Below are 27,826 nucleotides of genomic sequence, written 5' to 3'. Positions count from 1 at the left end.
GGAAACTGGAAAATTGGGAACTTAAACCTGCAGACACACCTATTGAGTTGAATCATAAGATAAATGCAAAAGGGGGTGAGTCCCTTGAAGAAAAAGCAATGTATCAACGGCTAATTAAGAAGCTTCTCTGTCTTTGCCTAACACATCCTAACGTTTCTTATGTTGTCAGTGTTGTTAGTATATACACTCTCCTAGGACAACTCATCTTCTTGCTATTGAAAGGATCTTTGCCTATTGAAGAGGCGTCCAGACCGAGGTATGCTTTTCAAGAATAATGGTCATATGAAGAGAGAAGTGTACACTAATGCAGATTGATCCAGGTGTTTTGATGACAGGAGATCCACTTAAGGATATTGTGTCTTTGTTGGAAGAAATCTTGTTTCATGGAGTAAGAAATAAAATGTTGTTTCCCACTCCAATGTTGAAGTAGAGTACATGTCTATGGATAATAGTGTGGCTGAGGTGTTATGGTTGAGATATCTACTTAAAGAATTGGGCATTGAGTATATTGTGATAACCAATCTACCGATAATATTGCTTATAACCCAATACAGCATGATAGAACTAAACATATTGATGTGGACCGACGTTTCATCAAAGTGAGTTGCCTCTCAAGAATTTTGTCTTCCTTATGTTGCCTCTGGTATGCATCTTGTTGATTTCTTACCAAAGCAATTACCAATGTCAATCTGGAGACAGATCCATGCAAGTGGGGCATGACTAATATCTATTCCCAACTTGAGGGGGAGTGTGGAGATGCAGCTAATTAAGCTTGTGGTCTCACTATTTATTGCTGTTATTTATTATTATTTCTTTCTTTCATATAGTCACAGGGGTATTCTTGTCTTTTTATCTCCTTTTATTTGTTTTAATATAAATAGCAATAATTGGGATGACAGGACCATAAATTCCTTTTTCTCTCATTCTCTTTGTTTCTTTTCTTCTTCTCTATTCTCTTTCCCTTTTTCTCTTCTTTCTTTTGCTGATTTGCTGATTTCTTATTAAAACTAGGTCTTATTACCATCTATTTCAGCCAAGTCAATTTTTTTTTCTCTATGGGATTGAACAAGGGATTTGGACTATGTAAAATCAGACATAAACACAACTAAAACATACCTTAAACTTGAAGGGAAATTCACAAGCACAGTGATCTACTGTGGTAGTTCATGCCAAAGATTCCAAATCTCTCACAATGGTGGCAAGTGATTGAGAACCTTCAACGCATTAATATTTCATTTATCAAAAAAAGGACTATAACATAAATTACCCAATGACACATGCAACTGTACTAGAAACTTAACTTTTATAAATAAAACAAAAGTAGTTTACACAATATATTAGATCCTAAGGGCACACAGTGTCTAACAAATGCTACTTTATACTGATAGCCCGTGGGCTTTCTCATCTATCTTACAATAACAAGGTTAGATATATCCTATCTTATCCTAGTGGTATCCAATTTGTTTCTTCTCCTGGACAGCCTTGGCAAGTGTCAACATTCTTTAATTGTTTTGAATCGTTTTGTATGTTCATGCCTCTCTCTCTCTCTCTCTCTCACAGGTTGTTCTTCTTCATCCTCTCTTCATCTATCTACAATGAGATTGTGTAGCTCCAGGCTTTACTACATGATTTATGCATTGACATCTTTTTTCCCGTCCCTCTATTTGCAAACAGTACGAGTGCAATTAAAATTGCCTCTATGCAAATATTCTATAAGCATGCCAAGCATATAGAGGTTGATTGCAACTTCATCAAAGACCAGTTTCTTTAAGGCAATTCTACTCTTCCTCAGATATCCTCTAGACTTTAATTGGCAAACATTTTTACTATAGCTATGATACATACTAGACACAGTTTTCTGAACGAAAAATTGATGCTTGTACCATGGCATCCATTTGAAGGGCAGAGTAGAAAGCCTAAGGCTTGATTTGTATTTATGTTGAACTTTTTGTTGTATATGGTCTGGGTGCACTTCTGTACCATATCGTATATATGCTATATCATAATTGTGCAGCCTCTGCTTTGCTTTTGTAGGACATAATAGTGATTTCTCATTCCTTTCTCACAGCAATATGCAATTTATATTTTAAGGCATTGTTTGGCTGTAGACACACCCAAACAGATTACTTTTCTCTCTTCTTCACTGTTCCTGTCATGTATATACCCTTTTTGACCAATTCCAAGAAAGTTTTGAGGATGGCCTTTTACTGATAAAAACTGATTGATGGTCACAAAGCCCTAGGTCCAAATTTATCACAATGTCTTTCTATGAGGTGTCATAAGATGTAGTTTTCTTTGGCTACAATGTCTTTCTATGAGGTGTTGTAAGATGTGGTTGAGAACCTAGTGAAGATGGAATTGTTCTCTTATTTTCCCATGTGTTCTTAACTTTCTACTTAACACATTCAGTCTTTTAGTTTTATATTTTCCTATCCTTTTGCTGCAGGGTAATTGAAAATGAATACTTGGGTTTGAGAAATGGTATTTTGGATCAGTCAGCTATATTGCTTTCCAGTTATGGTTGTCTAACTTGTATGAACTGCAAGGTAAGGCAAGGAACCTGTAACTAGCATATCCACTTATAAGTTGGTACAATTTTTAAGTATGTTATCCATTTATCATAAATATGACTGGATTTCAGATCAGTTTTGAAGGGTTCTTGATCCCTTTTCTTGTTGTAGAGTCCCGAAACTTAACGTTTTTGGAAACATTGCTGTTTGGGTTGTTGATGGAGTTCTTAGAAGAGTTTTAATACCCCTTAGTGATGGAATACTTGCTCAACTGCTTTGACCCAAGTTGTTTGAATGATTCCTCGTTTCTCTTCTTTTCGGCTTTGGTTTCCCTACTATTTTTTATTCTCAAACTATTATCTTGTTGAAATGTCGTCCAATAGAATTGATGTTAGTTGTAAGGTTTAGAGATGTTGAAGAGAGAAGAAGAAGAAGAAGAAGAAGAAGAAGAAGAAGAATACCAAAATACCCCTCTTTAGTCAACTCTAACACTCCCCCTCAAGCTAGAGAGTATATATCATATAATCCCAGCTTGTTACATATATAGCTCACTCTTCCTGAACTCAACCCTTCTGTGAACAGATCTGCCCATTGATCACCTGTTCTCACATGCTCAGTACTTATCTCACCATTGATGACCTTTTCCCTTACAAAGTGGCAATCTACCTCTATGTGTTTACTTCTCTCATGAAAAACTGGGTTGGATGAGATGTGAATTGCAGCCTGGTTGTCACAGTATAGTTTCATGGGTTTGCTTATTGAAAACCCGATTTCCTGCAATAGATTTTTCAACCACACTAGCTTACATATAATATGTGCCATGGCCCTGTATTTTGCTTCTGCACTACTCCTTGCTACAACAGCCTACTTCTTGCTCTTCCAAGTTACTAGATTTCCTCCCAAAAAGGTTCAATAACCTGTAGTGGATCTCCTATCTGATACAGAGCTAGCCCAGTCTGTGTCAGTGTATCCAACTACTTCAAGATCACCTCCTGGCTTGTATAGTAACCCATGACCTAGGGCCCCCTTCAAATACCGCACAATTCTAAGAAATGCGTCCTAGTGAGGCACCCAAGGATTCTGCATGAACTGGCTTACTATACTGACGGCAAAAGAGATGTCAGGCCTAGTGATAGTTAGATAGTTCAGTTTTCCCTCTAGCCTTCTATACCTTCCAGGATTATCAAACAATTCACCTGTGTCACTTCCCAACTTCACATTCAGTTCCATGGGAGTTTCAGCTGGTTTAGCACCTAGCAACCATGTTTCTTCCAACAGGGCAAGAACATATTTCCACTGACAAAGGTTGATGCCTTCCTTTGATCTAGTAACTTCTATACCCAGAAAATACTTCAACTTCCCAAGATCTTTTGTCTAAAAGTGATTTTGTAGGAATGACTTCAATCTATCAATCCCAACTCTATCACTGTCAGTTATGACTATGTCATCCACATACACTACCAGCTAGATCTTCCCAGCCACAGAGTCATAGCTAAATACTGAATGGTCAACTTGACATTGCCTCATTCCAAACTCCTTCACCACTTCACTGAATTTGCCAAACCAAGCACGGGGAGACTGTTTGAGCCCATAGATTGCCTTCTTGAGCTTACACACCTTACCATCCTCCCCATGAGCAACAAACCCTAGTGGTTGCTCCATGTACACTTCCTCTAGAAGATCATCATGGAGAAAGGCATTTTTAATATCAAGCTGAAAGAGAGGCTAATCATGCAGTGCAGCTAAGGAAATCAACACATGGACTGAGCCAATCTTTGCAACTAGAGAAAAGGTTTCGACATAGTCTACACCATAAAGTTGATAGTATCCTTTTTGCAACTAAACGGGATTTCAGTCGTTCCACTCTCCCATCTGGTAAATACTTAATAGCATACACCCATTTACAACCAACATGTTTATTTGGGGGAAGATTGATGAGTTCCCATGTATGATTGGGATGAAGAGCAGAGAGTTCTTCTTCCATAGCTTTTCTCCAGCCTGGTGAACTAAGAGCCTCCTGAACATCCTTAGGTATGGATACAGAGGATAACAAGGTAATACACTCACGATGGGATGCAAAAAGGTGAGATATAAAAACATAATTGGATATAGGATGTAGTGTGCAACTATGTATACCTTTCCGCACTATAATAGGAAGGTCAAGGTCAGAAGGCAATTCAGTTGTGGAAAGAGCTAGATCAGCCAACGGAGTAGATGGTGGTGGAGGTCCTGGCCTCTTTCAATGACTATACACTTGACGAATTGGTGATCTTTCACTATGCTCCTGCATTGGGGAAGGTGTAGACTCAGGCATAATGGGAACCACCAGGATGAATTATCAACCGGAAGAGGAAGAGGAACCTCTATAGGAAGAGAAGGGATATCAGAAGGAGAGAAGTATGGCACTAATTCAAAAAATTTATCATCAGGACACACAAAGGATTTTCAAGTAACAAGGTTGTAGCATTAGTACCCTTTCTGGGTCCTAGAGTAGCCAAGGAAGATACATTTAATGGAACGAGCATCCAACTTGTCTAGTCCAGGACCAAGGTTCTGAACAAAGCACACACACTCCTAAAGATCCTGGGAGTTAGAGGATATGGAAACAAAGTGAGAAATAAGATAGAGAACGAAGAACGACCATTCAGAATAAATGAGGGCATGCAATTAATGAGAAAACAAGCAGTCAGGACTGCATCACTCCAAAAACGTTTAGGAACATTCATATGATGAAGGAGAGACCGAGTTGTTTCAAGTAGATGTCAGTTCTTCCTCTAAGCCACCCTATTTTGCTGAGGGGTGTGAGCACAAGATGTCTGATGAATAATATCATATTGTTCCAAGTACTGCTAGAATGAAGAAAGAAAATACTCTCTACCATTGTCAGAAGGAAGAATTTTAAGTGAAACATCAAATTGTGTACGCACTTCAGCATGAAACTTTTGGAAAATGGAAAATAATTCACTTATTTCTTTCATTAAATAAAGCCATGTCATTCTTGAACAATCATCAACAAAGATAACAAAATATTTGTAACCATTATAAGACTCAATTCTGATTGGACCCCACACATTTGAGTGAACTAAATCAAAAGGACTCGACATACGACTGAGTGAACTAAATCAAAATATTTGGTGTTCCAATCAAAGTTCTTCGTTCAGATAATGGTCATGAATACTTTCTTACTTCCTTTCAATAGTATTTAGAACAGCATGGCATCATTCGGCAAACTTCATGTGCATCAACCCCTCAACAAAATGGTGTGGCTGAATGAAAGAACCGTCGTCTTCTTGAAACTGCTTAGTCTATTCTTCATCATATGAGTGTTCCTAAATGATTTTGGAGTGATGTTGTACTTACTGCTTGTTTCCTTATTAATTGGATACCCTCCTTCGTCCTTCATGGTCGGTCTCCCTTTTCTATTTTGTTCCCCACCTTGTCTCCCTTTCCATCAACACCCTAGGTCTTTGGTTGTGTGTGCTTTGTTCACAATCAAAGTCCTGGTTTAGACAAGCTGGATGCACGCTATATTAAGTGTATCTTTCTTGGCTACTCTCGGACCCAGAAAGGGTATAAGTATTACAATCCCATTACTTGGAAGTTCTATGTCTGTCCTGATGTCACATTTTTTTACTCCATCCTGTTCTTCTCGGGACCTGAAATATCGTCATCTCTACCTTTGCTTCCTCTCCCTCTTCCAGTCTGTGATCCCGTTCCGGTTGTTCTAGTTGGGGTTGAACCTTCACCTCAAGTGCAGATTCCTACTAAACGACCACCAATCCGGTACGTGTATACTCATCAACAAACATCGGCACCTCCTTCGGCTTCTACCTCGTCTGCGGATCCTGTTGTTGCTCCTATCCCAAAACCTTCAGAGCTTGATCTTCTCATTGCTTTACGGAAAGGTGGACGTAGTTGTACCCTATATCCCATTTCCAATTTTGTTTCGGTCTCTCACCTTTTTGCTTCACATCGCCAGTTTGTTTCTCTATTGTCATCTATATCTATACCTAAGGATGTCTAGGAGGCTCTTACTTCACCCAGGTGGCATCAAGCAATGGAGGAGGAACTCTCTGTGAAATATTTGAATAATTACAAGGAGGCCCTTAGTTGGGCAAGAATTTACACTGAACTTAATATTGACTGGATGGACCCAGAATAAGGCCCATTACAGAAAAGAAACATAAAAAACAAGAAAGAATAAGCAACCTATGGGCCAATCGGCCCATCTTCTCTACACTCCCCCTCAAGCTGAGCATAGATGTCAATCATGCCAAGCTTGCTGGTATCATGCTGAAGTTTTGCCTTGGGAATGCCTTTGGTGAGAAAATCTGCCAATTGTCCTTCAGATGTGATGAAAGGAAGACACACTTCACCCGAACAGACCCTTTCCCTAATGAAGTGTCGATCAACTTCAATATGCTTGGTTCTATCATGTTGCACTGGGTTGTGAGCAATGTTGATGGCAGCCTGATTATCACAGTACAACATCATTGGCTTGTCATATTCAACTCCAAGTTCTTCCATCAAAGATTTTAGCCATAATAATTCAGAAACCTCATGTGCCATGGCGCTGTATTCTACTTCAGCAGAAGACCGAGCATCAACCGATTGTTTCTTGCTTCTCCAAGAAACAACATTTCCAGCTACCAAGCTGCAATACCCAGAGGTAGATCTTCTGTCATCAATGTTCCCGGCCCAGTCAGCATCAGTGTAGGCTTCAAGTTTCATATGACATAGGATTCTCTCTACAGCTGCCATATGAGTGTCTCGGGGAGCATGCATGAATTGGCTAATGCAACTGATTGCATATGCAATATCTGGCCGAGTCATGCATAGGTACAAAAGTTTCCCAAGAAGTCTCTGAAAGATTCCTTTGTCTTCTAACAATGTCCCTTCTGAGGCCGAGAGTTTATGACTCATATCAATAGGAGTAGCAACTGGTCTAGCACCCATCTTTCCAGTTTCAGAGAGTAAGTCAAGAACATACTTCCTTTGGGAGATAAGAATCCCGTCCTTGGATCGAACCACTTCTATGCCAAGAAAGTATCTCAATTCCCCCAAATCTTTAATCTCAAACTCTGTATGTAGAAAAGATTTTAGATCATGAATTCCTGAGGCATCATTACCAGTCACTACAATATCATCTACATACACAATGAGGTATACTGCTAGAGGTCCACTCCTCTTCACAAAAAGAGTATGATCGGACTGTGTCTGCACATAACCAAAGTTAACAAGTGCTAATCTAAATCTCTCAAACCATGCTCTAGGGGACTGTTTTAGTCCATAAAGAGATTTTTTCAGCCTGCATACCTTCCCTTTCATATCAGTTCCATACATCCCTGGAGGAAGAGACATGTAAACCTCCTCATGTAACTCACCATTCAGAAATGCATTCTTCACATCCAATTGATAAAGGGGCCAGTCAAAGTGAGTAGCTAAAGATAGAAGAACCCTCACAGATGTCATCTTGGCAACAGGTGCAAAAGTCTCTAAATAATCAATCCCATATGTCTGTGTATAGCCTTTTGCAACCAGCCTGGCCTTGTACCTTTCAATGGTGCCATCAGCTCTGTATTTGATAGTAAAGACCCACTTGCAACCAACAGGATCCTTCCCTTTAGGCAAATCCACCACTTCCCATGTGTCATTCTTGTGTAGGGCATCGATTTCAGATCTCATAGCATCCCTCCATTCTGGAATCTTAAGAGCTTCTAACACAGACCTGGGAATAGGATGAGAAGCAACAGAAGAGAGATAGGCAAAGTATGAAGGTGAAAGCAAACTGTAAGAAAGGTGCTTGGAAATGCAGTGTGCAGTGCACTTCCGTTTTCCTTTTCTAACAGCAATGGGAATATCAAGGTCAGGAAAGGATGAATCCAAAGGTGCTGAAACAGTATCTGTTGTCTCTTCTGTGACTGGAAGTGTATGAGGCTCATGTGTTGTAGGAGAAACAACCTGCACATTTCTGGATCTTTGCCTGTGATACACCTTGGGATTGAGGATAGGACGAGGAGGTAGAGTACTGGGACAAGGAGAATGGAGCGACTGATCCACCCTTGATTCATTTGAAGGAGAGGCAGACACATCAAGAGACTCAACAGGGACAGGAAGAGGAAGAGCAAACACCTGTGTCAAATTCTCCCTCTGTGGACAATGTCCTTCTGGAGAGGAACCATAAAAGGGGGAAAGCTCATCAAAGGTGACATCCATTGAGACATACCGATTGCTAGACTTTCGATCAAAACAACAACAACCCTTCTGTGTGGGGGAATAACCAAGGAAGATACACTTTTGAGCTTTGGGTTCAAATTTATGCCTTTGGACACTTGGAACATGTACATAACAGGTGCAGCCAAAGACACGAATAGGAACAGGAAAATGATCCTTGTCCGGATGAAGAAGAGTGAAGGGAGACTTAAACCCCAAAACCCTGGATGGCATGCGGTTTATAAGGTAGGTAGCAGTAAGTACAGCATCACCCCAAAACCTGGTAGGAACATGTGAGGCAAATAAGATACTTCTTGCAACCTCAACAATATGCCTATTTTTCCTCTCAGCAACCCCATTATGTTCTGCGGTCCTAGCACATGAGCTTTGATGAATAACCCCCATGTCAGAAAGATAGCAGGATAGGTTTTTCTCAAAGTATTCTTTTGCATTGTCCGATCTGAAGATCTTAATCCTGGTATCAAATTGGGTTAGAACAAATTCATGGAATTGTTTTACAAGTCTTGGAACTTCATCACGGGATTTCATCAGGAATATCCAAGTGAACCATGAAAAGTCATCAATAAACAGGATAAAATATTTGTAGCCACCCATGGAGGGTAAGTGGTAAGGTGGACACATCAGAATGCATAGTATTAAAAGGAACAGAAGATCTTTTATTGCTCAAAGGATAATTGCTTCTACAATGCTTTGACAATTCACAAGACTCACAATGTAGACTGGACAGACTAATTCCCTTAAACAGTTCAGGGAATAGATGACTCAAGGCAGAAAAAGACAGATGACCAAAACAATAATGACACAACATAATTCGACTAACAGACTCTGAAGAGACAGATCCAAGAGCAACATTCCCAAGATGATCAGTGCATTGTCCCGGAGTATCAAGCAGGTATATTCCGTTCGCCTCAAGGCCACTCCCAATCACCTTCTGAGACTCCAGATCCTGAAAAACACAGTAGGAAGTAAAAAAAGTTACACAACAGTTTAGTGACTTGGTTAAACTACTCACAGACCACAGATTTGTATTTAGTTTAGGTACATGAAGGGCAGAAGGTAGGTACAAGGAATTCGTAGCCTTGATGGTTCCCTTACCAGAGATAGGGACAAGTGAACCATCAGCTAAAGTGATTTTATCACGTCCAAGAAGTAAGTCATATGGAACAAACAAGGTAGACAGATTGGTCATATGGTCAGAAGCACCTGAGCCAATAATCCAAGGAATCTTGAGATTACTTGAAGAGGTAGCATGATTGGCAAAAGCCCTTATACCTGAATGAGCAAATGCTGAAGTAGTAGAATTTCCTGAAGGGTTGGAAGGAGAGGTCACATCACTCAGCTGACTGATCATCTTCCCAAACTTTTCATATTCTGCTCTCATGGCTGCCAACTGTGCAGAAGCAGACATCTCTTCACTATCTGGCCCGGCAGCTACATTTGCACTTCCTGATCTTTTACTATCATGTTTTTTCTGAAACCGAATGGGAACAGGATTAGGATGTAACTTCCAGCACTTGTCTTTGGTGTGCTTCGGCTTCTTGCAGTACTCACATATAACTTCTTTCTTTCCTGTGCCACTAGAAGTTCCAGCATTACCTTTAGGTTTAATCCCCATATTGGCAAAGTGATCACTAATATCAGCCCCTTGAACCTGAACAGCCCTTCTGCTCTCTTCACTACTCACCAATGCATAAGCTTGTGACAAAGAGACACACTCCTTGGAAAGAATATTCTGTTTTGTGATATCATATTCTGGGTTTTGTCCAGTTAAGAACTCAAAAACCCTGTTCCTTTCAACCAATTTTCTGTAGGTCTCTGCATCATTGGTGGTGTTCCAAGTTACAGCTTCTATAAGGTCAATCTCTTGCCATAGGGACTTAAGGGTTGAGAAATATACAGCAAGAGGTTTCTCTCCTTGCCTTAAATTCTTTACATCACTTCTCAATTTATATGCCCGGGCCACATTGAGTTTTTGGTAATAGGTTTCTGCAACACTGTCCCAAATTTCCTTTGCTGAATTCATCCATAGGTAGTGTTGACTGATTTGTGGCTGCATTGAGTTCACAAGCCACCCAATGACAGTGTAATTTTCTTGCATCCACTTCTCGTAGGATGGATCATCTTCTGGGGGAGCCTTCTTACTCCCGGAAATGAACCCCCACTTTCCTCTACTACATACATGAATCTTTACTGATTGTGACCATGCCAGATAATTAGTTCCATCTAGTTTAACTGTGGTCACAGTCAATAAGGAGTCACTTGGAGTCCCCTGAACCAGTCCATATTCAGCACCACTTTTGTTTTCAAACTCTGAGGAGTACATCATGTAAACACTCCAAATATGATTTCAGATGACTTCTACAAGTATACTGAATAAGGACAAGCAAGAACAGAGTTCAGCCGACCACAAGAAAGCAATACACTGAGTTCAGCCTCCAAGAAGTAAAACAGAAACTTCTAGATACTCAGCCGAAGTACCCTTTTCAAATCTGGACTTCAAAGTAAATACCACTTGGCACTCAGCCGAAGTACCCTTTTTACAAACACAGTGTGGGCAATAGAGACAACTCCACTGTCAAGCGGAGAAAAAAGGCCTCAAGAACAGTTCGTACAGCCCCCCAAGAACAGCCAGATATAAGCAACAATCCACAGCCTTGTTACAGGGATGTTTCGGCTGTTTGACAGTCCAATAAGGAGTGAAAAACAGCCCAGAAATTTCTGGGTTAAACCAGATTCAATGGCAGCCGAAGGTAGTACAGAACAACCAAAGCTTTCGGACAGTTCAACAGTCCAAACACAGTCGAAAGCAATACAGAACAACCAAAAGAAAACTGAACCCAGAAATCTGAGTACAACTTACAATTTCGAGCTTCAACAGAACCGAACTGTTCCTCTTCCCCTTTTTCTTTTCTCTGATTCTTCCTGGCCACCGAACCACTTCTCCAAGAGATTCAAGTCTTGGGCACTTCCAATGACCTCCAAGAATCAGGCAACACGAGTCAAGCTTCCAGCCCTAGGATACTGAAGTTCAGGTATGCTCTGATACCATGATACCATGAAGAAAACTGAAGAGAAGAGAGTTGAGGGTTCGGCAATGAGGGTCTGAGAAGAGGATTTCAAACTCACTCTCTCTCAGCCCCCTAACACTGTTTTATTAGAAATATTTGAATAATTACAAGGAGGCCCTTAGTTGGGCAAGAATTTACACAGAACTTAATATTGACTGGATGGACCCAGAATAAGGCCCATTACAGAAAAGAAACATAAATAACAAGAAAGAATAAGCAACCTACGGGCCATTCGGCCCATCTTCTCTACACTCTGCTCTTCAACATACTCACACATGGGAGCTCACTACTCTTCCTCCAAGTAAGCATGTTGTGGGTTGTAAATGGGTGTATACTATTAAATAGTTGTCGGATGGCAGTGTGGAGCGTTTGAAGGCCTAACTTGTTGCTAAAGGTAACTCTCAGTTGTATGGGGTGGACTATATGGAGACCTTCTCTCCAGTGGCAAAGATTGGGCTTAGTCCGTGTCTTAATTTCCCTAGCAATTATGTATGATTGGCCCTTGTTTCAACTTGACATTAGAAACACCTTCCTCCATGGTGACCTAATGGAGGAGGTATATATGGAGCAACCACCTGGGTTTGTTGCTCAGGGGGACGATGGTAAGGTGTATAGACTGAAAAAGGCAATTTATGGGTTGAAACAATCTCCTCGTGCTTGGTTTGGGAAGTTTAGTGAAGTGGTGAAGAATTTTGGAATGAAACAATGTCAGGTTGACCACTCAGTGTTCAGCTATGATTCTGAAGCCGGAAAGATTTTATTAGTAGTCTTTGTGGATGATATTGTCATAACTGGCAGTGGCAGATTGGGGATTGATAAACTAAAGGCCTTTCTACAAGACCATTTTCAAACAAAAGACCTTGGGAAGTTGAAGTATTTCTTGGCTATAGAAGTTGCCAGGTCAAAACAAGGTGTAAACCTGTGCCAAAGAAAATATGTCCTTGATCTGTTGGATGAAACAGGACTATTAGGTGCGAAACCGGCTGAAACTCTCATGGAACCAAATGTTAAGTTGAGTAGTGATATAGGTGAAATATTTGATGATCCTGGAATATATAGACGGTTAGTGGGGAAGCTGAACTATCTGACTATCACAAGACCAAACATCTCCTTTTTGTCAGTGTGGTGAGCCAATTTATGCAGAATCCCCAGATACCTCACTGGGATGCAGTTCTTAGGATTGTAAGGTACCTGAATGGAGCTCCAGGCTGTGGATTATTGTACAAACTAGGAGAAAGACTTGATGTAGTTGGGTATATAGATGCAGATTGGGCAAGTTCAGTGTTAGAAGATCTACTACATGTTACTGCACATTTCTTGGAGGAAATCTGGTGACATGGAAGGGTAAGAAGCAGACTGTTGTGAAGGAGTAGTGCTTAAGCCGAATACAGAGCCATGGCACACACTACATGTGAATTAGTATGGCTGAGAAATCTCCTACAAGAAATTGAATTCTCAATGGACAGACCTATGAGATTGTACTGTGATAATCAAGCTGCAATTCACATCTCATATAATCCTGTTTTTCATGAGAGAACAAAGCACATAGAGATTGATTGCCACTTTCTGAGGGAGAAAGTCCTTATTGGAGAGATAAGCATAGAACATGTGGGCTCAGGTGATCAGTGGGCAGATTTGTTTACAAAGGTTTGAGCTCAGGGAGAGTGAACTATATATGTAACAAGTTGGGATTATATGACATATATTCTCCAACTTGAGGGGGAGTGTTAAAGTTAGCCGAATAAGGGTAGATTAGTCTTTTCATTCTATTTAAGTTATATGCTTATGTGGAAGTTCTAATATTACTTATGTAGACTTCCTATCCCATACTTAAGTGGGGGCAGTTTAGTCATTGTACACTAATTAGAACCCCTAATCCATATTATGGTCAGCTGGTAGGGTTTAGGCTACCAAGTTCGACTTCTACTGAAATAACATACCCTAATCTGATCAAACCCCAATATGAGATAGATAAGATCAATTTTGAATCCAATATTAATGACCAAACTCAGATCCTAGTATATCAAATTGATAATACATTCCTCGTGCAAATATCATCCTAGTTAATCCAGTTTTTTCATCATTTTCCTAATAAATCAGTTGCTGTCAGGTTTCTTCCAAACAATTGGCCATAGAATACAATCTTAGAGGATAAAGACCTAGAAGAAATTGGTTTTATTGGTGTAACCTTTATTTCATTGTTTCCTACAGTCTAACACCCCTTAATATTGCAAAACACTACATCTAAATGAATGCACATGTCTGGTGTTGTGCTGTGTTTTGTCATGCATTTATGCTTTCTATCTTATTAAAGGATTCACTAGTCACCTTGTCATGAACTTCAATTTAATGTGATTTGGTCTAATTTTTCATATATGCCTTTCCAAAGTTGGTTTAGTCTGTAATATAATTCTTGAATTGTTATAAAATCTGTTGAGCTTTTCTCTAGTGTTTTCCCATACTAATCTGAAGAATTGTGTTGAAAAATATGGTTTGGCATGTAAAGACTAAGGAACACAAGCTTATACACTCGCCAAAGTTGCATGGAAGTCCAGAATCTAAAGGGCAGAAAGCATACAAAATATTATTGGCATTTTCAGGTTTGAAACATGCTTTGCCAAATAACCCTGGATATAATCGGCGAGTTGCAGAGTGCCAAGAAGCCGCTAGGATTCTTTTAGAGTAAGATTTTTTCCCTTGTCATTGTGCATGTAAACAATATTTTCATTGGCAGTCTGATTTAGTTTCGTGCTGGTTTCTGATTAGAAGAAATGTTGTAAAACAATTAGAATTCTGGATATCTACCTACTCTAATTTCTTGGATACTCCCATCCATTAATTTATTATTTTCTGTTGAGGAGATAATAGATCTTCCTCCTCATCATCATCATCCAAACATTATACCAACTATATGGGGTTGACAACATAAATCCTGTTTATCTATTCTGTTCTGTTTAATGACATATCCATTGTTAAATTATGGGCACATAAATCATTTCTAACTACTTTGACCCATGTCCTTTTTCATCTACCCCTAGCCCTTTTAGCCCCTTCAACTTGCAACAGATCAATTCCTTTTACAGGTGTTAGCGATTATATCTGTGGACTCTTTTATAACATGAGTTATCATTTTGTGCTAATGCTAGGGCATTGCTCAAAAGCAACATGTTACACCTAGACCCAGGTGTGGTGAAAAATGGGCAAGGGTATGCTAGAGTGTTCCATGGAAGTGACACACCAGAACATAGCCCCAAAGAGACAACCTTGGCATTGTCAATTGAACCCAGAAGCCAAGTGACAACCTTGGCATTTTCAATTGAACTCAGAAGCCAAGAGACAACCTTGGCATTGTCAATTGAACCCAGAAGCCAAGAGACAACCTTGGCATTTATCACTCTTCCATTGCTTCAGCCCCTTCAAATCTGATTCATCAGGTTGGTTAGTTGTTCCATCAACATAGCGACAATCCCTCAATAAAGAACTGGAAGTGGAACTTCCGAAAAGCATCGTTGGTCCCATCAAATTTTACAAGCAGAATATCTCTTTTCTCCAAAACCATTTCAGCAATATAACACCAAGTAAAAGCCAAGAAAGTGATTTCTTCATAATAAAACGAGAGAAACAAGGCAATCACCCCATTAAAGAGACAAACCAGCGCCACAGAGATCAATTTCCAATCAGAAAACACAGCCAAAAATGATCTGAACAGGTAACAGTCCATAAAAGGCAAGTTTATTGGCTGTCGTTAGAAAAAGCTCGCTTCAACTTCTCAAAAGCCTACCTATCATTATATATAATAATAGAAAAAATACCTGAACTTGTTTAATGTCAATTTCTAATTTGCTTCTTCTTCCATGTTTGCAGTGCTTCTGGAAATGGAGACCTGGAGCCCCTTCTTTGCTATGGTCAATGCTTTGATCTAAAACTCTTTTACATATTTGAACTAGAATAGTTTTCATATATTGATTTATTTACATTGTCTTTGTCAAAACAGTTGAACCAGCAGCTTTTGAAGCTCACAAGGTATTCCTACTTATCATTCTAATGTTTTTTAAAGAGTTTGCCTTCTTTTATCCAAGACAATTTGTTGAAATTTCATTAGATTTAAGTGGATTCATAACATTTGAAGTCCAGTCCAATGTTCTAAGTATGTTTTTCTTTGCTTTTCTTTCATAGCATGTTTTTCTTTGCTTTGCTTTCATTCTATCTTATTTAACAAGTCCCAAAATGATTGTACAATGTATTGTTTACCATGTTGGATACTTCAATTTTAATGTGAAGTCCATATCTGACACCTTGTCTAGCCATGTCCATCCCCTAGTATGGATAACATATATGAAAATGTTTTCTGAGAAAAGATTGATGTATTATTTTGATGTTTATCATGTAGTTTATAAATATTTATTGCAACTTTCACTTTCTATTTAGCCCCTTCTAGGTGTATTCTAGCAATTGTACTTTTATTAATATAGTACAAAGATTGGGTGATTGTTTTCCACCTAGAAACAGCAGGAAATAGAAGAGAGGAGGGGGAAGAGAGGAGAAGAGAAGAGAAAAAGTGGAGAGCCATAAAAGCTGGTCTGGCTGTGCCCAGTTTGTTATTTATGGTGGGGCATTAAAATAAAAGGGTAAATTATAGTGGTGCCCCTGGTGGCACACTCTAATATAAAAAATAAAAACAATAGTGTACTAACAACGCTCCCCCTTAAGTTGGGTTGTATATGTCACCCCCTTAAGTTGGGTTGTATATGTCAATCATGTCCAACTTGTCACATAATTCATTCCACCACAACCATTGAAGCCCCTCTGTGAGAATGTCAGCAAGTTGTTCCTTTCAAATGACACAAGTTTAGGGCTGATCATAGTTGATCATCACTTTTTTTTCTTTGCTTCTTCACATAGTTCGTTTAATTCTTTTTAGGAACTCTGGCATTGCAAACTTGGTCATCAACATGTTGATACATTGAATTTTGTCATTAATTTTGGTCTTTCGAAAAGAAAATTGCCACCAATTCAAATTTTTGATAAGTCTTCTATTACTTGTTTATTGAGTAAGAGTACAATTTTACCTTTTCTTGTTAAATCTACAAGATCATTGGGTCCTTTTGATATTGTTCATAGTGATGTTTGGGACCTTTCCCTATTTTTTTCAAGATTGGGCTTCAAATATTTTGTGTCGTTCTTTGATGATTGTACCATATATACATGGATATATTGTATTTCGCAAGAAAAGTGAAGCTTTTCCTTATTTTAAGATTTTGGATTGTGATTGCGACACAATTTTCTACTAACATCAAAATTCTTTACACTAATTCAAGAGGAGAGTATTTGGATGGTTAGCTTCAGGATTACTTGAACTCTTTAGGTATTCTCTCTTAATGGTCATCCCCTAGAACCCCATAAAAAATGGTATTGTTGATTGAAAGAATTGACATATTCTTGAGATGACTAGATCCCTTCTTTAGGATTCTAGTGCTCCTATCTTTTGGGTCAAAGCTGTCTCCACTTTAATTTATCTTATCAATCATTGTCCAACTCTGGTAATGTAACGCTTCTCCCTTCCAATATCTCTATCATTGTTCTCCTAACTTCTCATAGTTGCATTTCTTTGTTTGTGTTTGTAATGTACGCCTTCCTCATGAATGTATCAAGTTATCATTTTAATCTGTCTTTTGTGTATGTGTGGTTGTAGGTCTGATCATAAGGGATTCCTTTGTTACGACCCTTGGTTTTTCTGTATTAAAGTCTCCAACAAAGTTTTTTTTTTTTTTCTGAAAAACTGTTTCTTATTTTGGGCAAATATCCAAGTCATCAAGCATGTCTCTAATTACTTTGTAAGACCTTGGTGTTTCTAACTCTCTTATCTTCCCTGTGTTTCTGTAGCTACAATTCGAATCATAAGGTATTCCTTTGTTATGACTATCGGCTTCCTCTTCAACACCACCCACTGAATAATCTTCCTTCCTCCTTTTTGCATACAAGTACCACTACCCCATCGGCTAGTACCTCTTATATCATTGTTCTCATGTTTCCTAGCTTCTTGAATCTTGACCATTACGGGTTTCCTACAGTTCATAGCTCCTTTTCTAATTTCTACTATTCTTGATGATATAGATGCACTTATCAGAAAACCCTTACAATTCCTTGTTGAAAATCTGCTGGGGAAATTGAAATGCAAGCCTTGCTTGAAAATGATACTTGGTGTATGGTGCCTCTATTGGTTGATACAAAGCCTAGCTGATTGCTCAATGATTGAATGCTTTCATTTAAAGAAGTCTCTTTATGGCCTCAAGCAAACACCTTGGGCATGGATTGAATGCTTTCACCAAGTGCTTGTGATAGGCTGGTTAGACTCAAAGTTCTTATAACTCATTGTTTATTTATCAATGCACTCAGGATACAACTCTCTTATTGGTTTGTGTAGGTGATATTCTTATCATTAGTGATGATACTCAAGGTGTGGATCAACTCAAAAAATTCTTTCAAAATGAAAGATCTTGGCCTTCATACCTACTTTTTTGTATAGAAGGTTCATTCTTCACCTCATGGATACCTTGTGAATCAACAGAAGTATACCATGGATCTTATTCATCTTAGCACACTAATTCCAAACTGGTGGATACCCCCATGGAGCTAAATGTGAAATGTTCTTATGATGAAGGGCAGCTTCTCAAGGATCCTTCTTCATATCATCAGCCTGTTGGCTGCTTGGTTTACCTCACCATGACCTGACCAAACATCACTCAAGCTGTTCAAATTGTTAGTTCATATCTTCTCTTAACTAACCTCACTTACTCAACTATACATTATCTTAATGTCCCCATTATAGGAGTTTATTCTTTTCTTCTGCCAAGGTTCGTCTTTATGCTTACTTTGATGCTAACTGGGCTAGCTACCCAAATACTCATCAGTCTACCACTAGTTGGTGTGTTTTCCTAGGTGAAATTGTAGTGAAATTGTATGGTTATGGGGTTTACTTAAACATCTTCACTTTCCTTTTTCTGCTCGTACACCTCTTTATGCAGATAACTTCAGTGTTATTTGTATTGCCTCTAACCCAGTTGTCCATGAACATGCACATTGAAGTGGGTTGCCATTTTGTCCAAGATCATCTCCTTGCTGGCAGTATCTCTATGCCTCCTCGTGTCTCATCAAATCTTCAATTTGCCAACATCTTCACTAAGGCTACTACTGCTTGCAGCACAACTTTCTTGTGACCGAATCAGTTTTTGGGGGAGCATGGACTGATGTGTACATAACCTAAATTATTGATACTTTGTTTCCTAGGTGTCCTATGGTTATGTGATAGAATGGATTCTCCCATATTCTTTATTTCTTTATTTTGTAAATGTACAATGATTCAAGGGCAATATTGTAAATGTACATATTCTTGTCTTAATAAAATATACTCTTTGGGAATGGTAGTGTTTATTTGAATGCACCCCCTGAACTCATCTTCTCCTATTTCTTTGTTTATGGCTGAAACCCTAGATTACAAGATGTGCTCTTATTACCAGCTGATTTGTGCTTTGTAGTCATCAAAGCTATTATCCCTCTTTGGCAACTGCATCATATCAGATCATCTTCTCTCTTCCCCCTCAACTAAACAAATAAGAAGCTGGGAAACTCAAATATCAGCACATAGAATATTTGACCAACCCTCAACTTCTCCTTTATGAAATGCCAATCAATCAACCATAGTGTGTTTCACATGATTATGTTGGACAAGGTTATGTGCTATTACTAATCACAGCCTCCTTAATATAAACCTGTAGGCCCTAGAATTTATTGTAATGCTTCAACAGCAGTTTATTATATCGAGTTAGCTTTCTTCATATGATGAAGTATGAAGCATATCAATTTATATGCCAATTGGGGGTCTGATAAACAGCTTTCTAACACAAAATTTTTAATGCCAATAAAATTGATTTCAATCATGAGCCTCATGCAGCTTTAGAATTAATTTTTACTTATCCACTTTCTTCTTTTTCATTTTACAGTGTACACTAGAATCTAATCTTCTTAGAAGAGCAGAGCATTATTTCTCAGAAAATATGCGGGTGGCTAAAGGTACCAAAGTTTCAGCACACTATTATTAATTGTTTATGAGGTTAGAATAAATCCTATGTACAAATCTGTGCATTAGAAAAATATAATGAAGTTTCTCTGAGATCTTAATTAGTTTATGAATTATTGTCTAGTCATTTATGTGTAATGGAACTGATTTGTAATGATTTGTAATGGAACTGATTTGTAATGATTTAAAAATCTCAGGACTTGAGGCATGGGCTTCTGGTAATTTGGACGATTTTGGAAAACTCATCTCTGCTTCTGGTTTAAGCTCCATTCAGAACTATGAGTGTGGTAATATCTGAGTTACTATTTTACCTCATTTCTCCTTTCCCATCTTAAAGAGAAGAATTACCTTCTCTTTTGTACTTTATTGAAACGTGAAAAGGGTACTAGAAAAATCTATTCTCTTCAAACTATCAAATAGAAGGGGCCATTTTTTCTCTTTTCCTGATTGAGATTGCTTATTTGATTATAGTTTATTCAATAAAAATCCAATACTCTTAGTGGGCATCCTAAAATAGCATGAATGAGTGCATGGAGTGGCCACAACATACCTAAAATAGCATCCTTTTTCTCAGTGGCGATATGTAACCAATGTAATGAAGGGAAGGCTTGTCTCTTTTACATCATATTGCTACTCTCATATAAATAAGGAAAGTGGGGGACATTACTTGTATAATGGTAAAATGCCCCGGAAGATAGATTATTACGAGCCATACTTGGCATTCAAGTTTCCACTTCAAAAGAAACTTGTCTAAAACTACCTATAGGTGGAAGGGGTCGAGTTATTGATGTGAGATGGATCCAGAAAAAGGGGGGGTTCAGTTATATAATCCAGAAACGATTCATGTATATATTTCACATAAACGTGAAATCAGAGTAGGTGATAAAGTAGCTGGAAGACATGGGAATAAAGGTATCATTTCAAAAGTTTTGCCTAGACAAGATATGCCTTATTTGCAAGATGGAACACCTGTTGATATGGTTTTCAACCCATTAGGAGTACCTTCACGAATGAATGTAGGACAGATATTTGAATGCTCACTTGGGTTAGCGGGGGATCTTCTAGACAGACATTATCGAATAGAACCCTTTGATGAGAGATATGAACAAGAGGCTTCAAGAAAACTAGTGTTTTCTGAATCATATGAAGCCAGTAAGCAAACAGAGAATCCATGGGTATTTGAACCTGAGTATCCGGGAAAAAGCAGAATATTTGATGGAAGAATGGGAGATCCTTTTGAACAATCTGTTATAATAGGAAAGTCCTATATCCTAAAATTAATTCATCAAGTGGATGATTCCAGTGGGCATCAGGATGTCAAGCATGAGAGAACAGGTTTAAGTCTGAGAGTGGCCACTTTGTCCATAAAGAACATCAAAGTTTGGGACTATATCCAATCCACCCCTCCCAAGACCCCAGATAGCTGGAACCAACATTGGTAATGGCCTATAATGGCCTCTACTCTTTTTTCTATCTCTCTTCTCTCTTCTATTGTCTACCATAACTACCCTATTTTTCTACTTTGTATCAGAGCAGATACAGATACAAACTGGGTTCATTTCAAAGCATAGGGAACAAGGTAGATTACTAACATCATAGTCCATACAGAATTACAGATGATGTCAGTAACTGTATGGAGTCTATGGACGTGATTAACCTAGGTGGAGGGATGTGGAAAGTTTCTCATTTAGGGCTCACGATGATCAGAGCATAGGAGCTATTTTTTTAAGATTGTTTTTGTGAAAACAAATGCTGAAAAATCATTTTCTAACTTACAGATCAGTTTCCTCAATCTGATATGTTTTTTTGGATGTACTTTTGCATTGGCTGGTGAGCAATATAATTTGGATTGTGGTAGATTTGGTCTCAGAATTTTCTGGTGTGTCAAAAATATTTTCTGATATTTATTAGGGTTATATTTGGCACCATTTGATAGGGGTGCTCACAGTTTGGTTAACCAAACGAGTACCACCAGTTTACAACATATATTATAAATAAATAGATAAATATAATTTACATACTATAAATATATATAATATCATATATTATAAATATATAATATCATATATTATAAATAATATATAATATATTGCAAATATGTATTTTATATTATAATTACTACAAATATATATAATATATAATGTATTATAAGTATATTATATATTATAAATAGATAATTATAAATATGATATTATATATATACTGGTCGGCTCAGTTAATTGCCAGTTATTCTTTTAGGTTAACCAAAATCTAACCGGTACCATCGGTTTTTGAAAAACACCAAACTGATTGGTTTGGTTCAGTTTTTCGGTTTTTGTTGAGCGCCCCTACCATTCGATTTTTGAATACATGTCTGATTTTTTTCTTGTTAGAAGAAGTGGATTCACTTGATTGGCTGATATTTAAATGTCTTGGGTCATTGGTATATGTTTTGCAGTTATGTGCTTTGGTATTTTTGATTGCCAATTACTGTATCTGTTCTCCAGATTGCCAAGATGATGTTTGTAATGACCTACCAGTCTTAATATTTAATGTGTTCATTGTTGGGATTGTGTTTGTAATCTGAAGAGCTATACTCAAAGTAGCAAAGAAGAGAAGAGAACCACAGAACTGAAGAGAATGTCGAATTGTACTAGCCAGTCGACCAGTCTTTTATTTATAGATGGATGCAGTACAAGGTACAAGAAATTACTGGGATGCCCTTGATTAGTGATGGGACACCCAAATGACTTAAATCATTAAACAGGATTAGGTCCATTAACACAGGCCCAGTTACAAGATAAGTTAGACATAAGACTGGGCTAATAAGAACTCTTATCAGTCGAACATCACTCTAACATTCTAACACTCCCCCTCAAGCTAAGCATGGATATCAATCATGTTTAGCTTGCCAAGTATGTCCCTGAACTTTGTTGTTGCCAGCCCTTTTGTCAATACATCTACAATCTGCATCTCTGATGGTGTATAAGGCACACAGAGTTCTCCTGAAATAATTCTCTCTCTGACAAAGTGTCGATCAATTTCAATATGTTTTGTCTTGTCATGCTGCACGGGATTGTTGGCGATGTTGATAGCAGCTTTATTATCACAATACAACTTGAGAGGACCCTCAGTCTTGATACCAAGCTCATTAAGGAGAGTTCTGAGCCATAAGAGTTCAGCAACCCCGTGTGCCATAGCCCGATATTCTGCTTCTGCACTTGATCTAGCCACAACATTCTGCTTCTTACTGCACCATGTGACTAGGTTTCCTCCCAAGAATGTACAGTAACCTGAGGTTGATTTTCTGTCTCCAACAGACCCAGCCCAATCAGCATCAGTGTAGGCTTCAATTTCAAGTCTGTTGTTTTGCCTAAATAGAATTCCTTTCCCTGGGCAAGTCTTCAAATATCTGAGAATTCTTTCCACTGCTCTCATGTGAGGGGTCTTTGGTGAGTGCATGAATTGATTGACAACATGCACTGCATAGGCAATGTCTGGCCGAGTAAGGGATAAGTATATCAGTTTTCCTACCAATTTTTGGTACCTTTCCTTATCACAGTATTCCTCACCCATTGATTCTTGTAATCCATGGCTTGGTTCTATTGGAGTGTCTGCTGGCCTGCACCCCATCATGCCTGTTTCCTCTAGGAGATCTAGCACATACTTTCTTTGACATATGTAGATTCCTTCTCTTGATCTAGCAACTTCAATCCCAAGAAAGTATCTCAGATTTCCTAGGTCTTTGATCTCAAATTCTGAAGCTAAGAACTCCTTCAGCCTCTTCATCTCTTTCACATCATTTCCAGTAATCACCATATCATCCACATACACAATGAGTGTTGTAAGTTTGTCATCCTGTCTCCTTGTAAACAATGTATGATCTGCACTGCTCTGAGTGTACCCTACTTTCTTCATGGCCAAACAAAGTCTCTCAAACCATGCCCGGGGAGATTGCTTCAAACCATATAATGCTTTCCTTAGTTTATATACCTTCTTTCCAACATCATATCCAGGTGGGGGTTCCATGAATACCTCTTCATGAAGATCACCATTTAGGAAGGCATTCTTCATATCCAGCTGATGAAGTTCCCAAGAGAATTTTGCTGCAAGTGACAGAAGAACCCTGATTGTGTTGAGCTTTGCTACTGGGGCAAAGGTTTCCTTGTAGTCAATTCCTTCCTTTTGTGTAAATCCCTTTGCCACAAGTCTGACCTTGTACCTCTCAATTGACCCATCTTCCCTGTGCTTTACTGTGAATACCCACTTGCACCCAACAGTGCCTTTCCCCTCTGGAAGGTCCACCAATTCCCACGTTCTTGCTTTCATTAGGGCTTTCATCTCCTCATTCATGACTTCTTTCCACCTTGGATCAGATTCCGCCTCTGAATACCTAGAAGGGACACATACAGAGGAAAGAGCAGACACAAAGGAATGATAGGCAGGGGATAAGTGTGAGTAAGAAACATAATCAGCTATGGGATGCCGAGTGGTACAAGAACGAACAGGCTTACGGAGAGCAATAGGAAGATCCAAATCTGAATTGAGTGAGTCAGAATTACCTTGGATTCAGAGACAGATTGATCTGAGTTCAACTGGTTGCAATCATGAGGTTGAGGGCCCTTCTTCCTTCTACTGTATGTGAGTATCTCTTTCTCTTGTTTACTGGAACCTTCAGAAGCATCAACCGAATCTGGAGAAGTAACTAGCACAGTGGGAGTCTCACTCGGTTGACCCGGAATGTTACAGCTAGTAGTAGTGGAAGGTGATGAAATGGGAACAAAAAAGAAGGGAGAATGAGAATCCTCTTCCAACCCACTACTCTCCCCCTGAAGAGGATTCTGAGAGGATTGGAAATAAGGTTGAGACTCAAAAAAGACTACATCTCTGGTGACATATTTTTTCTTGGAGACAGGATCATAACACTTATACCCCTTTTGTGTAGGAGAGTACCCCAAAAATATCCCCTTTGTAGCCTTAGGATCCAGTTGGTTTTCTTTGGATCCTTCACATGTATGAAGCATGTACAGCCAAAAACCCGTGGGGGAAGAGGAAACTCTGGAAGAGTGGAACACAAAATAGAGAAAGGGGTCTTCATACCCAGTACCTTAGATGGCATCCGATTTATCAGGTATGATGCAGTGAGAACAGCTTCAGATCAATATTGCTTGGGCACATTGTGCTAGAAAAGAAGGGCTCGAGCTGTCTCCAATAGGTGCCTGTTCTTGCGCTCAACAACCCCATTTTGCTGAGGGGTGTAAGCACATGATGATTGATGTAACATGCCTGCATCTTCCATGAATGAGTTCAGGGATCTTTCAAAGTATTCAGCTGCATTGTCTGAACAGAATTGCTTGATCTTTTTATCAAATTGTGTTTCAACCATCTTGCAAAACATCATAATTATCCGAGGAACTTCATCACGTCCTTTCAACAGATAAATCCAAGTGCACCGAGAATAATGGTCAATAAAACTGATAAAGTAACGGAAGCCATCAATGGAAACAATGGGTGAAGGACCCCAAACATCAGAATGAATCAAATCAAAAGGGGCTTGAATTTCATTACTAGAAATTGGATACATTGATCTACATTGTTTTGACATTTGACACACATCACAAATTAAACTCTGACTCGGAATGCCCTTACATAGTTTGGGAAACAACATTGCTAAAGAAGAAAAAGACAAATGACCTAGCCAAGCATGCCACAAGTGCAGCCTAGCTATTGACTCCACACTTTCCGGACTAGTAGTAGAAGCTTGCAAGGCTGAGCTGACAACTTCATCAAAATAGTAGAGGCTCCCATACTCATGACCACTCCCAATCGTTCTCCTCGTCAATCTGTCCTGGAAGACACAATGAGAAGGAAAGAAAGTTATACTGCAGTTCAAATTTTTTGTAAGCTTTGAAACAGACAACAGATTTGAGGTAAGACTAGGAACATGTAGGACTGATTTAAGTGAGAGGTCCTTGCTTAGGTCAACCACCCCCTTTCCAGAGATGGTGGAGAGGGACCCATCAGCTACTCTCATCTTATCCTGGCCAGACAACAAATGATATGTAGAGAATAAGGAGGACATATGTGTCATATGGTCAGTGGCTCTGGAATCAATCACCCAAGAGGTAGAATTAATGGAACTAGTTGCACTAAATGCAGAGGTTGTACCTGATTTGTCAAGAGAGGTGGAAGCTAAAGAATTGTTCTTCAGACGGGCTAATGCCTGGCTAAGAACCTCTACCTCACTAGCTGTGAAGCCCGAAGTACTTGGTCCAGAGGAGTCGGCAGCTTGCCTTGCGGTGGAAGAGGACACTGTCTGAGTACTCTGTGAGTTGTCACTACTGTTGCTGGTGGCAAGATTCCCACTTGCTGTGTGGCCCTTATGTTGCCTTTTGTCCTTTCTCAGAGCAGCTAGCTTCAGATGAGGGCACAAGACCCAACATTTCTCCTTTGTGTGTTTCTCACCACTGCAATGGGTACACTTGAGGGACTTCTTGTCTGAAAATCTACTCCCCTTAGTGGAGACTAAGGCTGAATGTTCTCCAGGTAGTTCTGTTGACTGTGTCTGGGAGTCAACTTGCATCTCCTTTCTCCTTACTTCTTCATTCCTCACCAGGTAGTAGACATGGTGAAGCTCAGGTAATTCATCTCTCCCTAGAATCTGTGACCTTATACCTTCATATACAGGGTCAAGACCCACCAGAAACTTGAAGGCTCTGCCCTCCTCAATCTGCTTGTCATGCCTCCCCTTATCATTGGCATTTTCCCAATCCAAAATCAAGTGGTGGTCAAGCTCTTCCCAGAGCCCTTCCAGTGTTGCAAAGTAGGTTTCCACGGACATGTCTCCTTGCCTTAGGGCTGCAATGTCTTGATTCAGCCTGTAGATTCTAGCATTGTTCTTTTTTTGGCTGTATGTCTTAGATACTTTCTCCCAAATTTTAGCAGCTGTAGGGAAGTGATGAACAGTTCTGGCCACCCTAGGAGTCATGGAGGCCAGCAACCAAGACATGACTGTGGCATTTTCCTTGCGCCACACGGTGTATTCAGGACTGCCAATTTCTGGTTGTTTCTTGTCTCCATCCAGATAGCCTGTGAGATCACGAGAGGTAATGAATAGCATTGCTGAGACAGACCACTCTCTGAAGTTATACTCATCTAGCAGCACACTTGTAATCTGCAAGCTGTGCAGATTAGGGTTTTCCAGGTTTGAGGACCTTGTGACAGGTCTGTTATCTCTAGAGGAAACTTCACCGGATAGTGAGGACATCCTGACTTCAGTCCAAGAGTTGTTCACAGTGCTGTAGGTGGTTCTGTTTAGGACTGGCCGAAGTGGTCATAGTGTTCACAGTGCTGGTAGAAGTGTTCACAGTTCGGGTACTGTGCAGTGCTGTTTAGGACTGGCTGAAGTAGCAAGTAAAGGTCTATAACTGAACCAGTTCACAGTGCTGGTAAAAGTTTAAGGTTGCAACTGTGCAGTGCAGAAGTAGGGCTGATAACTGACCTGAAGAAAATCTGTAACTGAAGTTGCCACAGTTCTGCGCAAGTCTTGCTGGAGCACGAAGCTGCAACTGTAGAGGAGGCTAAGTCTTTACCACTTGTTCTGCGCAAGTCTTGCTGGAGCACGAAGCTGCAACTGTAGAGGAAGCTCTCCCCCTTTCGGCTAGTGCTAGGGCTGCTGAAATCAGTCCTCAACTAGGTCTGTCCTATACAGACCTCTCTTAGTAGCCCAATAGCTACTACTTGCTGAAAAAAAACTAGTAGGACATCTACTTCTGGGTCTTACTTCCCTTGAGTCCTACAACCAAGAGAAACCCTAGGTTCGAACTTGCTTTACTCTCTTACACTCCTAGGTGCTTTACTGCAGCAACCCAGAAAAGGAAGAGAGAAGATGAAAAGACAGCAAGAGAAGAGAGTGCGCCTGCTGAAACCAGGAAGGAGCTAATGCTCTGATACCATGT

At 39.4% G+C, this 27,826-nt stretch overlaps 1 protein-coding gene across 3 annotated transcripts in view; it reads left to right on the top strand.

Annotated features, from left to right (window-relative positions):
* Window positions 1-27,826, top strand: part of GALAK (galacturonic acid kinase) — a 114,020-nt gene that overhangs the window by 83,542 nt on the left and 2,652 nt on the right. For all 3 annotated transcript variants that reach the window (XM_010264981.3, XM_010264979.3, XM_088893299.1), the window contains 6 exons: window positions 2,447-2,546; window positions 14,319-14,494; window positions 15,677-15,717; window positions 15,807-15,835; window positions 19,813-19,882; window positions 20,087-20,176. In XM_010264981.3, coding sequence (XP_010263283.1) covers window positions 2,447-2,546; window positions 14,319-14,494; window positions 15,677-15,717; window positions 15,807-15,835; window positions 19,813-19,882; window positions 20,087-20,176 — 506 coding nt within the window. The remainder of the gene's footprint in view (window positions 1-2,446; window positions 2,547-14,318; window positions 14,495-15,676; window positions 15,718-15,806; window positions 15,836-19,812; window positions 19,883-20,086; window positions 20,177-27,826) is intronic.

This window comes from Nelumbo nucifera, chromosome 8, assembly GCF_055504915.1.
Source record: "Nelumbo nucifera cultivar China Antique chromosome 8, China Antique-T2T, whole genome shotgun sequence".
NCBI lineage: Eukaryota > Viridiplantae > Streptophyta > Magnoliopsida > Proteales > Nelumbonaceae > Nelumbo > Nelumbo nucifera.
The sequence above is the reverse complement of the archived record's forward strand: the minus strand, read 5'-3'. Positions and strand labels throughout refer to the sequence as shown.